The sequence below is a fragment of the Neolamprologus brichardi genome, chromosome 12, assembly GCF_056152115.1.
Source record: "Neolamprologus brichardi isolate AB-2024 chromosome 12, ASM5615211v1, whole genome shotgun sequence".
Classification (NCBI taxonomy): domain Eukaryota; kingdom Metazoa; phylum Chordata; class Actinopteri; order Cichliformes; family Cichlidae; genus Neolamprologus; species Neolamprologus brichardi.
The window spans coordinates 33,120,313-33,137,772 of record NC_142115.1 but is presented as its reverse complement, the minus strand read 5'-3'; the positions used below and the strand labels follow the sequence as shown (position 1 = coordinate 33,137,772).

The 17,460-nt window shown below is 37.9% G+C and overlaps 1 protein-coding gene across 1 annotated transcript in view; it reads right to left on the bottom strand.

Annotated features, from left to right (window-relative positions):
- The window catches only part of prdm6 (PR domain containing 6), a 133,489-nt gene that overhangs the window by 92,816 nt on the left and 23,213 nt on the right, over positions 1-17,460 (bottom strand). The window contains exon 5 of the mRNA XM_087848783.1: positions 1,756-1,883. Coding sequence (XP_087704909.1) covers positions 1,756-1,883 — 128 coding nt within the window. The remainder of the gene's footprint in view (positions 1-1,755; positions 1,884-17,460) is intronic.

The following is a 17,460-nucleotide window of genomic DNA, read 5'->3' as shown; positions in this document are numbered from 1 at the left end:
AAACATTGGGAGCTGTTTTTGTGAGATTAAAACCATTTATCCTTTACATGTAGTTTTTATGTCCAACCCCTGAAGTTCTAGTTTGTTCCTCGTTCACTTGGACATGGGGTTTTAAAATGACTGTCCAAAATAAATGCCTGATGCCATTACCAACATGGCTACCAAGTGATAAGACTTGACTATAGTAGGACCTTCTCACTACAAAATTTCAAGTAATGTGATGCATACTCAATCATCCGGGTAAGGAGATGCCAGGAAGTTCAATCTGTTTATCTGGACATAGCATGTTTCATGGGAGAATTTTTTAGACAGTTTTTGAACAGAGTAGGTGTCTAAGGGTACATCTATGTGCATAGCTCTTCTATCTATGCACATTCTATCTATCTTCCTCTACAAACCCCCAAGGTACAATGTGCACACTAACACGATTGCCATATCATGACAGCACATTTTACAACTCTAATAAAATGTGGCACATGAAGTAGTATGTGGCTTACTGCCTTACCTGGATACAATTTTATGCCACTGCAACTGCACTGCAAACCCTTCTGATTTCAGATGAATAAACTAGTCTTCATTCTTAGTAAGATACTTTTAAAAACTGTGTTGCAGTGGCATACAGTTACTTTACAGAAAAGCTGGCAAAGTCAAAGACCAAACAAACTAACTCAATCACTCAAACCACACCACAAATAAATGAGTCTAAAACATGCCATTTTGTGGTGCCATTATTTCAAGTTTCTCTCCGGTATAATGCTACTCTTGGCCTAGTTGAAGAAATGTTATCATTATTATTTTTTGTAACTAAAGAAAAAATAACTAATGCTCTAGTAATCTCTGTGATTTTTCTAGCTAACAGCGACTGGTGGTTGAGAAGATATTTTTATCTCTTCCTTTAGTAAAAGTACTGATATCTCAATCTGAAAAGACTTCATTATAGATTATTATAATTCCTGCTTTTAAAACTTGACAACTGTGTGAACATTAACAGCATATTTTACAGAATATATGAAAAATACAACTACTTATTGTACAAGAAAACCTCTATCTATCATTGTCGAGGTAGTTGCATATAAGGCAATGAGTATGCTCTATAAAATTTATAACGTGCTTGTCCTGTGAGGCTATAGCATTTCATGAGCTAAAAAACTAGCCCTCCAACATAATTAAGAAATCTGTTTTTAAAAAAAAGGAAAGGAAAACTCAAAGTGGTGTGTTTAGCAAAGCTTGTTTACTTCAACACATAAGGTCAACAAAGTGTTTCTTGAAGTGTTTTTTTTAAAGGTTGGTGGAGGCTGCATATGTTGAACTTGCTTGTTTTATCAAACCTAGCATGAAATTAGCTTATTGTTCCTTCACCATATGTGAACATTTCCTTGCTAGCATGCTAAAGAAGTTGCTATTTCACATTACTCCACTGCACATGTTAAAGCGTTGCGCAAATTATTTCCAAGAGATTACTTACCTTGTGAGATGATAAATTGGAGTGTAATTTACTTTATGCATTGTTAATGCTACTTCTTACATGTTTAGTTTGCATACACTGCTAGAGCCCACTGCCAGGCAATTAAACAATCGGGCGTGTTCATAGCCAAATCAAATTTTACATGGAACCAGTCAGGACAACTTGCCTTTGTTTTAAGTGACTCAATGCAAACAAACCACTGTAGAAGTAACATTGTGAATTGTTTGTGTGCAAGTATACAGTGTGGATAATAAACACATAAAATGTGAGAAAAGAAGACCTTCTCCTACCTGTACTGTACAACCATCATGTTCTGCTCCCCACAGTGTCTCGCACAGCGAATATACCTCATCCAGCTGGATTTACTGGGATCATTACCATCGATAAAGTGCTGTAACGTTCCCTCTGAATCGTAGATCTGGAAAACACAAATGATCAGAGTTGAAAACAGAGGGCTTGTTGTGATTAATTCAGGATAGTATTGATATAGCTGAAAAAGGCAACCTTCAGATTTAGATATCTATTGAATTATTTTACTTTGAGCGACTGACAAGTCAAAGATGTTTGCTCATTTTCTGACTGACAATGAAACAAACCTCACTTAAGAATGGCAGGAAAATGGCAAAGAAATACAATGTTTGTAACATATTATAATGTCATAGCTCAGTGGTCTGTATCTGTATCTTTACCATTAAAATCTATTTGTATCTATTTGAGTTTTACTATGGTGTAGTTGCAAAACTAAAATCAAAAGAAAAATATAATAAATTATATTAGTTATAGTTTTAGTCAACAGACAACACACTAGTGAAATTGGGATGTTTATATTGACTGAGTGTTGTACCTTTACAAGGTATTGTGGTTATTTGGTAATTTTTTCTGAGGTTCTGTTCAACATTTCCATCAACAAATAACTAGTTTAGTTCATTTAAAACACTATAGTTTAGCTGAGACTATCAATATTTTTAACTAACAACTGAAATTACTGAATTCACTCTGGAAACCAATGCAAACTTAGACTGTACTGGATGTAAACTTAAAGGCAAAAGTTAAAAATTACTTAGAAATTACAAAACTAAAATTCAGACAGGAAGACAATGTTTCTGTTGCTCTGCCAAGCTCCAAAAGAATTGCAAAGTAGCCGATATAAAAGATTGATCATGTAAAACAATCTGCAGCCACAAGGTGAATAAAAAGTCTTGCAAAAAAGACTAAGAAAAGTCAGGATCTACACAAATCTCTGCTCTGATTTGCCATGAAGTCTCAAAGATATAAAATGGACTTTTTTAGGACATTTCATCCAATTTTTAGGATTGCATTTGTCATGATGCTGGCAGTTGCAGATTAATTTGTGAAGCTAAAAATATATGACTTTTTTCTAAATAAGATTTAGTTCCACTATAGTTATACCGAGAGTTTAGGTTAAATGAGTACTTGTAAAACTGCAAGAGGTGTAAGGATATTTATGGTAAATCAAAGCCAAATGTTTTAGATTTTGGAGATTTAAAGTGTGATATGTACCAATTTAAGGGTCAGCCTCTTTTCATAAGAATGAACCCTTGCAACTGAAAATGATATCGAGTTGTGCACTTGCAGCTCAGACAAATAACTTAATTTGATTTGAAGTATTTTAAACAAGCTTTTGCAACTACTCATTAGGCTCTTATCCACAGTCAGCTGGAGCTGTGATGATTACAGCCTGCTGGGCGTTAAACGTTACACAGACCTGATTTACACCTGCTTAAAAGCCTTACAGCTCTGTCTGCCAGCTTTAACATCGAGGCCTAAAAATACTTTTTCACAGCAACAGTGGAAGGCTGCACATCTAATAAGAAAAATGGAGCTGAAACGTAAACCAAACAAGGGTCCATTAAGAGGAAGAAGCAGCTTGCTTTTTTTTCCCGTTGCTCCTGGCTCAAAGATGAGATCTCTCAGTCTGATCCCCTAAAGAAAACCACAAGTCCTACTTTTAAACGGAAAACGTTAAAATGAAATGTTTGAACTGGTGGGAAATTTGCTGATCACATTCCCCAGAGATTTAATGTTTCTTGTATTTATAATGACCCAGTGACCTCTAGTGCCACCCTGAGGCTCAGTGATTTCATTCCCTATTCAAGCTTTCAGTTCCTTCAACAACAGATCTTTTTGTAGCATGGAGAGTCTGAAGTTATCATTTTACATTGATTTGAGAATGTGTGTAACTTAAAGGATCACTAGTATTACTGGACCGATGTAAATGGTATATGAGAAGATGACATCTAGATATCTGCTGCAAAGGCAACAGGGATGAGACAATTAAAAATGAGTACATAAATCAACAGAAATCTGAAGAGTGCACAGCTAATAGTGATCATAAGCACTTAAAAGGAGTCGATCTCCCTTAGCCTCCGTCTGTGTGTGTGTTCATTATTAATCCATCCCTCCGTCCATCCGTGGTAAAGATGCAGTGTGACTGTATTGAGGCGGCGTTGAGTGTGTTTATAAGGTGATGACCTGAGCCAATAGCCTGCCTCTCTGCTGTCCATACAGCCAACAAACAATCAATGCAGTAAATGACTGTGAGAATCAGAGGAAACAGCTTCATTTATTATTCTCTGTATGTAAGCACTTTACTGTCTGTCGCTGTTGGACTGCCTGCACACTCTCCTGCCTTTATGCGAATCTTTGTCCATTTCACATAAACTACTTTATATGATTAAGTGTACATTTTTTTCTAGGTTGTTTATCTTGTGGCCTGAAACTCTTTCCACGTTTTCTCTGTTTTACATAATTAAGACACAAAAACTTCCAAATTAGCTTTTTTGTGCTATGTACAAAGATGTTGAGTTTTCTATGATAAATACTATTTAATTTATGCAGTAAACCTTCACATGAGAAGCTGGTGAAAAAAAAAACAATCTATGATTAACGCAATTAAGTAAACAGACTGCATATAAAGACTGTGAGAGGCATGATGGCTTTGCCCATTTGTTTAGGGGCATTTTAAAGCCTCAGTGTTGGCCATTCTCATATTTTTTGGGTGGGAGGGGGTGGGTGCGTTCAGGGGGTGGAGGAGGTTACTATAATTAAACAGAAATGGTTAGTTACCAACTTTGCTGAGCTCGGTTAGCACGCTGCATTCATAAACTATATGAGTGCAATGCAGAGACATAGACACCTGCTATTTACTGCCAAGTCGCATCCAAAAAATCATTTTTAGTACATGCACTATAATATGAAAATGTTTATTTCTGCTGTAAATCTGGATATTTTTAATATGGGAATCTATAAGAATGAACTCACCTTGGAGTCAGCCTCAAGTGGACATTAGAGGAACTGCAGTTTCTGGCACATTTGTTTTTCTTTTTTTTCCCCTTTTAATTTTTTTTTTTTTAATTCCAGGAGGTAGCCACTCAGTAAAGTTTGTTTTGTTTTGTTTTAAATAAATGAGGGCTCATAATTATTGTCTACAGCAACATTTCTCCTGGGGATGACTGATGAGGTAAAATGGTAAATGGTAAATGGCCTGTGTTTGACTGTGTTTGTATAAATGTATAGCGCTTTACTCAGTCCCTAAGGACCCCAAAGCGCTTTACACTACATTCAGTCATCCACCCATTCACACACTGGTGATGGCAGCTACATTGTAGCCACAGCCGCCCTGGGGCGCACTGACAGAGGCGAGGCTGCTGGACACAGGCGCCACCGGGCCCTCTGACCACCACCAGTAGGCAACGGGTGAAGTGTCAGCGACCGAGACTGTCCGAGCTGGGGCTCGAACCGGAAACCTTCTGATTACAAGACGAACTGCCAACTCTTGTGCTTTATTTATAATTATGCAGCATCATGGAGATTAGAAACATTAGATATTTCAGTCACTTCCAAATATCACTGTTCTGTTCTATTCAGAACTTTACTTGTTAATTTTTTTTAACATTTAGATTTTCCAAAATAGTTTTAAAAAATTTAGCCTGCTGGCTTCACATTCACCGTGTACAGTAGTGAATGAGTGTCATTAAAAGTATTTTTTTATGATATTTTTGTTTTTTGTGGGGTTTTTAATCTTGTTTCAGATAATGACAAACAACAATGATGTATCCAGCACATTTCTTTTTCCTGAAGCTTTAAAAATGCACAAAGCAAAATATACAGGAAAGTACTTCAGAAAATATATTAAAACTTGTTTCAGTATTAGTCCTCTGCATGCTATGATCCAATGGTGTCGTGCACTGTAGGATTAACAGCACTCTTGGAAAAACTGAGCGATTAGCTCAATTCTATTTTTTGCTTTCGTAGACTTTTAATTTTTGTTTTCTTTTTGTAATTTGTGTCCTTGCCTCATTGAAGCATTTTGAATTTCCTGAAATGGTTTTAGCATCCAGTCACGTGCTGTGCTCACTTTTTTTAATAGTAAAACATATTTAAAAGTTATTTACGTACATTTAAATGTTACCATTTCTTGTCACGAATCTGTGCTGATTTAAAGTTTTACCCTTGGTATTATATTATGTCACTTTCTCATTGGCAGGGCCACCTTTTGCTGAGTTTACATATGACATCTGAAGCTCCAGTGAACTTGGGCCTCTCAGACCAGCAGCTGGTTTCTAGCTCGATGCTGTTCTGTCAAAGACATTTTGGCCGCCTGTGTTTATCAAATCTATCGCTACAAAATTCCAGCCATAAGATAAACGGCCAAAGAGAAAATGTTGTTTAGCTGAACAGACAGAAAATGTTGCAAACATTGCCAGGCTGCCGGATTGGCTTCACGGCTCCAGCTGTCATTTTTCCATCTGAGCACAACAGTCGTCACAAAACGAGACTTTTTTTTTTTTCTTCGTAGCTTCAGTCTGTTGAAGTTAAGTAAATTCTCCTTGTTTGACCCTCGGGACAGATGACCCTTACAGCAGCACACTGGTTTATTTTCTCACACTAAGACCACACATAATACATACTATAAGTGTTGCTTCTGCAGAAAGCGCAGTGTCTTGGGAGCTTTATTCAAAGAAACTGCAATGACTAACACATCATTTCATCTTTGTTTAATCTATTGAATAATTCTATGTAGTTTATAAAACAGTAGAAAAAATTCACACCACATCATATCCACACTTGTCTTGTTTTTCCCGACACAGCAAAGCTTTCCATTTTACTCCCATGTATAAATCTGCAGACGCTGGAGTTTGACAGCTTTTCATCACAATTATAACATTTTAAGATTTTATCTTTCAATTCTGGTACAAATCCTGACAATATTGAGAAAGCCATGCACAACACACTTTCACGTGGTAAAGCACTATGCTCTGACAATACACTTAAAGGTACTTATTTAAATTACCCTCTTTCACCACCAAGAAATTACATTTTACATATAGGTATACAATATGAAGACATTTCCTCCCTTTAAGGTTTTAAATTAATAATGTAACAAATACGCCGCAGCTCTAATGCAGCTTCATCTGATATCTCTTCAACACAACACATTTGACATTTATCAGTAAGTGGTTGTTTTGTTAATATCTTTAGTTAATGTTGCACAGAGTGCTGCCGAGGAACACTTTACTACATGTGCAAGCTGTGGTGTAAAATCCACTTTCAGACATTTCTACTACTATTTCACAATATTGTTTAGAGAAGGATCGTTCAGATCTGCTCCTTACTTTGAGTATTGGATGTTTTCTGTCCTTATTACTGTGGAAAGTGTGGCAAGTTACATAAAGTCAAGCAAAACTGATTATTTAGTTTCAACTTTTCAATAGAGCTGAAGTGGAGGGTGAGAGAGCCTAATCTATCTGCATCCGCCTCTTTGGCTTTACAAGAACCAGAAAGCTGGAGGTAAGAGGGAAGAATAACACACTCACTCACTCACACACACACACACACACACACACACACACTCACACACACGTGCAAACACAGAAACCAGTGACAGCTTGTGTGTCTTTTTAAGAGAGTGGATTACAGCTCTCTCTTTCAGTCATTGATCTCTGCTGTCAGGTCTTCACTTACTGCTCTGTCACTGTCCACACACACACACACACACACACACACACACACACACACACACACACACACACACACACACACACACACACACACACACACACACACACACACACCAGGCTATACTAAATAGATGCTCTTACTTGTTACCCTGGAGCATGGATGTATGTAGCTTTCATAGATTAAATATTTAATAATTAATTTTTGCTTTCGAGCTTAGGAATTTGAATTTGGACGTATTTGTGATTGATGGCTGTTAATGAGGGACCTGCACAGCCTCAATCAACACCCTGGAATGCACACATACACACACTCTCTCTCACACACACACAGAAGGAGAGACTACAATTTGCCAACAGTGTTTTGACCTTCTGACCTAATTACAGAGAGTAAATCTTGTCCTTGTCTGGGCCAAGAGCAGAGATACTCTGTGATGTGTGTGTGTTTACAGACAGGAATGCATTTCAGCTATCAGTTAAAAACACTTAGCTGTCGCTCTGAACCTACACTGGCATGTAAATGGCCACTTCGCCATCAGACGACGATATGAGTGAGACAAGTGTGTGCGTGCGTTAAATGCATTTATCACTTTGTGTGTGTCAGTAAGTCACTAATGCAGCTGTGAGTTATCAGTTCTGAAGGCGTTACGACACTTCCTCTATCACACACACACACACACACACACACACACACACACACACACACATATGGGACTGTTTGAAGCTTTTATCTTAACAGAGAACAGTTTTGTTTGTTATGAAATGAAGTTAATATTAGGTGATATTTGGTGTGACAGTTCAGTTTTTCCATCTTCAGTATGTCAAGACACACACACACCAAGTGTCAACAGACTTCAGAGTCTAAATTCTCTCTGCAAAATAACAAAAACTGTTTTATAACAGACACTGTATATGTAATAAGTATACGAATCAAAAACAAAAACATACTTGTAACTAATTAAAACCCCTGGAACTGGATAATTAATACCATAACCTTTGTGTTCTTAAAGGTCTTGGGGAAAAAAAGGGTGGAAGACTGACTTCAGGAGTGAGTTATGATTGCTGGGGGAAAGACTTTTGCATCTTAACAATGTTAGATTTCTTTGAAATTGTAAATGTTCTATTTAGGCCCCAAAACACTGCAAAAAAAGGGAAAAAAAAAAACCACCAAAACAAACACAAACACACTTGAAACATAAATTTCTTTGTTACTCAAAGCAAGCAACGTGTGGTTACACTCAAAATGAACACTACCATTTTATGGTGTTAAATGATGTGTAAAAAAAAGTTAGGGTTAAGGTCAGGGTTAGAGTGCTGCTCACAGCATGAAAAGAAATAAAATTCAAAGATGAGGGTCCTAAACAATTTCCTTAACACCATCTTACAACATAACAGTTTCCCTCTTTGGGGGCACTTTATCTATATTTAAGATTTAAGATCTTTTAATATATTAATATATGTATTTAATTCCAGTTGAATAACTGAGTTTGAATCATTTTTAATTGATTTTTTTTGTTTTTGTCAAAAGTAAAAAGCAATGACCAATATTTCCTGTATGTCCTGAAAGTAGCATTAAAAATGTAAAAGTTAAAATAAAAAGGTTCAGATTCTCTGCTGTGAGTTGATCTTGTCCTTTACTTGGGGCTAACTCCAAAAGTGAGTTAATCTCCATTGACTTTCATGTTAAAATGTGCAAATTTAATACAGAAATAAAAGTGCTTACAGTTATTATTACGGTCTTTACAACTAATGTCCCCCCTTTATAACAACTGAGTCCATCTCACCTATTAAAGGGCATTTTTTTTTAAATAACCTAACCATTTCAAACTTATGAAGGCTTAAGGTAACAGGTGTGATTCCTGTGACTGACCTATGCGTTGCATCCACAGCTTTTATGACATCCCATTCTAAACAGATCCCTCCCTTGGCAGCTCTAACAGCTTCCATTATTCTGAGAAGGCTTTCCACAAGATTTCAAGCAGCGTTTGTGGAAACCTTTGCCCGTTCATCCAGAAGAACATTTTTAGGGTCAGAGTTCAGGGCTCTATGCAGGTCAGTCCAGTTGATCCACACTAAACTTATCCAACATGCCTTTATAGAACTTGTTTTGTGAACTGGGGCACAGTCATCCTGGAAGAGAAAAGGGCCTTTCCCAAACTGTTCCCACAAAAATGGAAGCATAGAATTTTCCAAATTGTTTCTGGTGAGCTGAACCATTAAGAATTCCCTTCACTGGCGCTAAGAATGCCAGGCCAAAACCCAGAATGATCAGGGTAGCCCAACTTTTGTCTTTATGGAGCATCAGCTAGGCCTCATCTCCACTGTGTGCTGTTGGTTCATTTTGGAACATTTTAAATACAATTATCTGACAAATAATATGGCATAATGTATCATATTGCCCACCCAGGACGTTTGTGGGGGCTTTCTGTGAATAAATTCTTAGTATTTTTGTTAATTAGCATCAGTTAACAGGAAATCATCTGTAAGTAACCAGCCAAGCATGCTAGCAGTAGCTGACTGAACAACTTAATATGCCACCATCTAATCCTTATATGCTATGCTAACCAAAAAAACCCAATATGGTGGTGGTGAAAACAGAGGCTTCAAAAGAAAAAGACCCCCTGACACACAATGGCTGATTCCACTTTTTATTTCATAATATACACACACACAAAACACTATGTAGGTTTTTTTGTTTGTTTTTTTTGCAAACCTGCAAAGTTGAAGTAACTGCAAGTCACAAAATGTAATCGTGGTATTTATAGCTGAAAACAATAAATCACAGATTTTCCTCTGAGGGGTTTTCCAGACTGTAAATCACACAACAAATCTGCCCTCAGACCCTTCATGCAGAATTAATGACTGTGCAATAAGTTTTAATACTTTTGTTTTGATGCACAATCTATCACACAGGTAAGGAAATCCCAGAAAGGTGTATATATATATATATATATATATATATATATATATATATATATATATATATATATATATATATATATGAGTGACAAAGCAGTTCTCCCAGTGAAAATACTACAGCCAGATGAACAGACTTCCTGGGATGTTATATGGATAATGAACCAGCTTAACCTGTAAGTTTCCAAAAGCTTTCAAATCAAAACTACACTGTGTGTAATTTAACGTCATTTGTAATAATTGAACTAAAACATGAGAAAGCTTACATGCTAATAAGTATGTAGTCTTGATAAGGTAACATTAAACCACAAACGCTCTTCTTTTATTCAGAACTCAGTCTGACCAACCACATGCTTTTCTTATCAGCTGACCACATCTGTCAGCTGTTATAAAAGACAAACATCAGCCTCGGAAAAAGTCAGCCTCGGAAAAAGTCAGCCTCTCCACCCTCTTCTTCTTCTTCTTCTTGTACTAAACGCACTGTTTTCTTTTTCTCGTTCTTCTTTTTCAGTCCAAATCCTGTAAAACTGTTCCTGAGAGCGGATCAATGCTTGCACACTTCACTTTTACAGCTAATCAATGATTATCCGCTAATTCCACTGTTATCTGCTCTCTTCATCTGCCTCCTCCTCCTCCCTGTTATCTTACCCTGTCTCCTCCTCCTCTGTCCTCGCTCACACTGCTCTCCTCCTTCACCTCTTCCTCCTTTTTCTAATCTTACTATAAAAGATCTCTGCATTCACAACTTGCACAATTGACTTGATTACAGGACGGTGGGGCCACGTCTGCAGTGGTTTTGTATCTGTATGTGTCTGTTTGTGATCATTTTTGTGTCTTTGTGGTCATTTAACCTCTCTATTTGACTATTTTTCTGTCACTTTGTGGCAATTTTATTCATCTTTGTGTTCACTTGTGTTTTTTATGGTGATTTTTGATCTTTATATAGCCATTTTGTGTGTTCATGGTCATTTTTGAGTCTCTGCCATCATTTTGTTTCTCTTCATGTTCACTTTGTGCCCCTTTGTGGCCATGTCTGTGTCTCAGTAGTCATTTAAGACCTCTGGTAAATTTTTGCTTCTCTTTGCGCTCATTTTGTGTTTCTTTGTGGTCAGCTGTGTTCGTGCAGGCCTTCAGTAGCCCTACATTGTCATTATCTTTGTCTTTGTGGTCATTTTGACTCTATTCATATTCCTTTAGTATCTTTTTTTAGTCATTTATTCATTGCTGCTTTGCAATTGTTTTGGATTTCTTTGCCTTGATCTCTTTTTTCTCAACCTTAGACAATACGTCCCATAAGGGTAGTATTCATATCTGTAGACATTTGATTCTCTTCGTTATTGTCACTCTGTTAAATCTTCCATAGCCACATGATTTATTCAGCCTGCCAAAAATAAATGGAAGGTTAAATAAAGCCACAGTCCTGCTTATTCACCCAATCTGACACACTGCTATTCAATCGTTCAGTTTCTTTAAAAACACAACATGTCGCTGAGGGGTCCATTTTTCAGCACCAACCCTTATAAACTGTGCTGCCATTGCTGCCATCACCACCGCTGCCATCGTGCCCAAGAGCAACAGTCTGGGCCTCTGCACGCAGCCAGAGCAGCCTCACCATCTGAAACTGTGTTTTCAGCAAGCAGCGAGCAGAGTCATAAATCTGAGGGCTAATAATCGTTCAGAGAAACGGATAATATTTGGATAACCGACCCTGATTCACCTCAACGTCAACAGCAGAAAGTTCTTGTCTGGAAGCAGAGGTGCTGCTTTCTCACACAACAGTAAGAAGCAGAGGGGGGCAGCAGCCCAGCACCCAAAAGGACAGAGACCACCACCCATCAGAACACCTTTGTCTGTGCTGCAGTCCATGGCACAACTCAGCTCCTTCCAACAGTCCTGTTGACCCAAATTAGCCAAACCATAGCTCATCTCCAGCAGATCTTCATCATGCTTAGATCTGACTTCTTTTTACTTTTTCAGCAATTTTTTTTAATTTGAGTTGACTAATGATTCTTTAAATGTAGTTTTAAATGTGACTCGCAGTCTTAAGTGTTTTGAGTGGTCAGTGAGACTGGAAAAGTGCTCGATATAGATGCTTAAAGGTTTCTGCAGAAATGTGACAACCAAGAAGACTGCAATAACTTCAATAAGGAATCTGCTTTTGTACTTTTAAACTTTAAAGTTTTGGCTCCTCTTTTACGCCAACTTGTTGCCATTTCTGCCTCTTTGCCTTTTAAGAGCCACCCTCCATATTTGCAGGTTTAAGAGCGAATTTTTAATGGGCAAAATATGTGGGCTGCATCTGCCAATCATTGGTAAATTTATTGCAGTAGCCCCTCACTTCGACGTGGTTTCAGAGCGTCCAAATTTAGGACCATTTATTTTGTTTGCAATGTGTGAAACGGGGTTTAGATTGAGCATCGTCTGCATCAGTGGAAAAGACGTAAACAAGAGTAGCAGTTCCACATTCCATACTAATGTGGGGCATAATCGCTGCATTCACTGAATCCATTCCTTCAAGGTCAAGAGTTCAGGTTTTTCTTTTAATTTGTCAAAAGTCTGTGTTTGTATGTCTTAGCCTGAAACATTCTAATCAGACAGAAACAATAATTTTAGAATGAGTCAGTTTTTCCATGCACACCATGACACTTTTTTTTAGCTATTATTATGACAGAACAGGAACGCCGGGAGAGAGCAGGGAAGACATGCAGTAAATGGCCCAGGGTGGATATGAACCCGGGCCTTATGGCATCTGGGTCACCAGCTCAACTAGGTGGGATAGAACAGCACCCACAACAGACGAGTTCAGGCTTAAAGCCCTATTTATTAAAATAAAAAAAGACACTATTTATATCATCCACGCGTCATTATTCCAGGCCTTCATTTATATTCAAGTCACCTATCAAATCTCAATGATCTAGCAATGTTTGAAGCAGAGATTTAAATTTGTGAAACCTTTGTATAATCACAATCTTGTCACTGCTTTGTTGGATAAAAGTCATTTATAAAATCAGCACAAACACAAAATTTTGAAAGTTGCCAAATTTCAATCACACCGATGTATTTGGCCAGGCTCTGACAAGCATGCTAACAAGCATGCTAACATTTTGGCCTTGTGGCCTTCAGAGCATGAACTGCTTGCTCCCGTCACTGTGCCACTCTGATTTCGTCTCACCCCTGAAAGTCTGATAGCTCGACCACAGGAAAGGCAAAAGTCGGGAAAGCTAAAATTGTCTTTTTGGATAATAATATTGAGAGATTGGAGGTGATTTCCCTTATCGGATTTCTGAGATTTGCATACCATTTTCTTTTCTGTTTTTATAAATGCTTTTTCACACTTTGTGTCATTTCCACTCTGTCTTTTCTATCATTTCTTCTCTCGTCTTCTTCCTATAAAGCCCTGCTGCTTTCCAAAGAGCTAGATTAATAACGTTCAATCCTCCCTTCAGCAGCTGTCTTCAAGACCCAATCCAGAAGACTGCCTATTGCACATTATGAGGCTGCTTCAGCATCCAGCTGACCCATCTGTAGCCATGACCCACACCCTCTGCTCTGATGCTACTTCTTAAAACTGACCACTGACAGAAGATCCCAGCGTAACTGAGCTATTTAGATGATTTAAAAACTTTCCAGTAAATTAAAACTGTTTTACTTGTTTTTAGTTCCAAACTGAACAACAATCTCTCACTTCCTTCAGGTCATTTCTAAAAAAATGTTTTTCCCGACACAAATCATTTGACACAAATCATAAAACTGAATATGAACAAAAAAATGTTGTGAAAAAACAGGAACGCAGCCAGTTTGATGATTTCGAGCAACCACCAATTACTAATAAAATCATAGGGATAGTTGTGGAGAAGGCAGACATGCGTGCGCGCACACGCACACACACACACACACACACACACACACTGGAGAAAAGAATGCAGAATCGTATATCTTGGGATTATTTTCGCTTTAAATCTTTCTGGTGAGATTAGATAAGAACACATGGCTAGCTTACCTAGCATGGACTCCAGGATAACTTGTTAGCTCAAAAATTTATCTGACACAGAGCAGACACATTGCACACTGGTGCTTTGTTCGATGGTTTTTAAACACTGACCAGTGCTTTCTTTGACAGACAGGTGGGTGATAGCAGAGGCAGCTATAGCTGCTAGCTGTCTGCTGGGGTTCCCCTCCACTAATTGGAGTCACTGAACTGGACCTCTTGGTCAAGTTTGGGCTGCTGGTGTCTTTGAGTATTTTTAACACAATTATCTGACAAATAATATGACTTTCTGTGTGTTTAATTATAAGAACAAACCACCGCAGCGTTCACGAACCCATGAATAGAGTCACAGTGGTCTGTTCATTTGTACAGCTGATGTGCACAACACAACAATATAAAATTAGATAACCTATACACATAAAAATAATAATAATAATTTAGAAAAACCCCACATTATCTCATCAATCAATTCTAACCATTAGGAAGGTGAGAATAAAGAAAGTCAGTGTTTGCAGAGTAATATATAAAAAGGATCTTAAGGATAGCAGGAGTGTTGGTAACACTGAAAAAACAGAGTGTGCATTAAATTTCAGATTTGTTTTCACAAAGTACTAAATTATAGTTATAATTTAAACCATATAATCATACAATATGCCTGAGGTGAGCTGAAAGAAACGATAAATGACTGTGGGTACTACAATGAACTTCAAACATTGGCTCAAACATGTGGTATGAAGAGAGTGGACATGTTTGTACTACAGCTCAGCACAGCAGGTGAAGCCTCCACAGAAACCAGCACAGGAGAGGAAACAACCAGCGGCTCTGACACTGGAAAAACACTCTGATCAAACATGCTGCTGGATTATGAAGAGACTATATACATGTACACACACACACGCACACACACAATGTTTTTCTAACATGTAGGTCTGGGTGGAAAACCCCAGTCTTTGTTCTTGAACCCCTGCTGTTACCATGCCTACAGGGTAAAGTCACGCAGAGCAAGAAATGAACTGAGTTAACCCGACTCGCCGAGTGGGTTTAACCAAACAGCACCAGGCTGAGTGGTGGTTTATAACAGCCACAGTTTGACCTGCAAGGCAAATGATTCCCCGAGGTTTGAAAGAGTTTTTAACTCAGAAATGACAAAAGAAGAGCATGAAGATGGGCAGGAGAAGAATTCGAGAAAGGTCTCTGGAAAAAGTTTGGTTTGGTTTGAGTTTATATAGCAATGGATGGGAAATGGTATCAGATGATGATGCAAATGCACCTTCCAAATAAATTCCATCATTTGATACGTCCAAGAAAAAAGTGATGCAATACCAAATGACATAGAGGCTGTATTGTACAGATGTACAGAAATAAATACAAACATGTCTTAAATTTTCTAGCTTGTCCGTTAGCATGCCTTCGGCACAAAAAAACGGTCTACAGACTCAGACCAATACAAATGGTAAATGGCCTGTATTTGTGTAGCGCTTTACTTAGTCCCTAAGGACCCCAAAGCGTTTTACACTACATTCAGTCATTCACCCATTCACACACACATTCACACACTGGTGATGGCAAGCTACATTGTAGCCACAGCTGCCCTGGGGCGCACTGACAGAGGCGCTAGAGTTTAAACTTAAACCCAGTTGGAGGACTGTGGATTCTGCTGAATTTTGACTGGATCCGGAAGAAGGCAGAAGAAACAAAGCAGGTGTCCTCAGTCATGCTTGCAACTCCAAGAGGTTTCATTGGGAGCATGGATGCATAGATTAGTACTAACATCACATCAAAGTAGTACTATTCTACCAACACGCTTTTATATTCCTGCATATACTGGGGTAGCTTTGCATGATTCACAGCTCAAAATAGTCCCTGTTGATCTTATACGAGCCCTGATGCGGCTTTTCAGTTCAAAATGAGTTGTTTTAGCTCCTCCCACCTCTTCTCCTTTGACTCAGCTTTCTTATAGCTTTCCTATTGGCTGGTCTTCACAAACAGAAGGTTTGTTCTAGTAGTCTGCTCACAACTTGAGCTCAAGACCAGTTTGGTTCACATTTCACACCCTGTTGGGCATCTTGGGTACCCTCTAGAACCGTGTGCCCAAGATGACCCTATTAGGTATATCCCAGCCATCCATGGGATATAGCTAATACAGCCTTAAGTCTCTTCTCTCTATATGATATCACAGAGAGACAGAAATAGAAAAAAAACAACTTGGGAAAACTGGGTAGTAAGAGCAGCAACCTGATCTTTTGGCTCACAGAGATAAGTTGTGCAAGGGACTTTATCCACCAATTCCTACAATTCAAAAAGAAATCAGGACCCTTATAAATATGTGCCTCTTGCTTGCTAAACGTCTAATTGCATTGTATTGGAGAAAAATTGATAGAGCAAAACTGGGGCATTGGTTACGGGACATGTCCTCATCTCTGGCTATGGAAAAGATAACCTTTATTTTGAAAGGGAAGAAGGAGCTGTTTGAAATTGTCTGGAAACCTTTTATATTAAACTTGGAAGGAGCGAACGTTTCACAAGTGTTGGTGGAAAAGGGGAACCTGGAGTCACATAATTTGGAGAGACATAACGTGATATAACTATGAGGGATATGGTGGAATGATACTTTGTATAGTTCATCTGCTTTTTTTGTTTGTTTGTTTGTTTGTTTGGTTTTTTTTTTTTGGGGGGGGGGGGGGCGTTGTTTTTTGTTTTTTACGTTTTTTTTCCTGATGAATATTCTGTCATATTTCTGTATACGATTTATTTGACCTGTATTTTATGTGTTCTCAAAACTCAATAAACATATTGTTGCAACAGAGATAAGCTGTGCATACACTGGCCTCATTGTTTGAAACTTTGTCCATATTGTGAGCATCCAACACTGGAGCAGTTTAAGTAACAAAAAATAAGGAAACGTCTCCAAAAAAAGTGTATATGGACATGACAGAAGCTCTCATCAGTCAGAGAAACACCAGTTTTGTACATTTCCTTTTTAAAGTTTTGTCTATATTTATATAACAATAATTTGTTGTTCATTTATTAAATCAAATTTTTTCACTGAATTCTAAGTTGGAGGAATGCTATTGTCATTATCAATACACATAATAACTTGCTTTAATCATTGG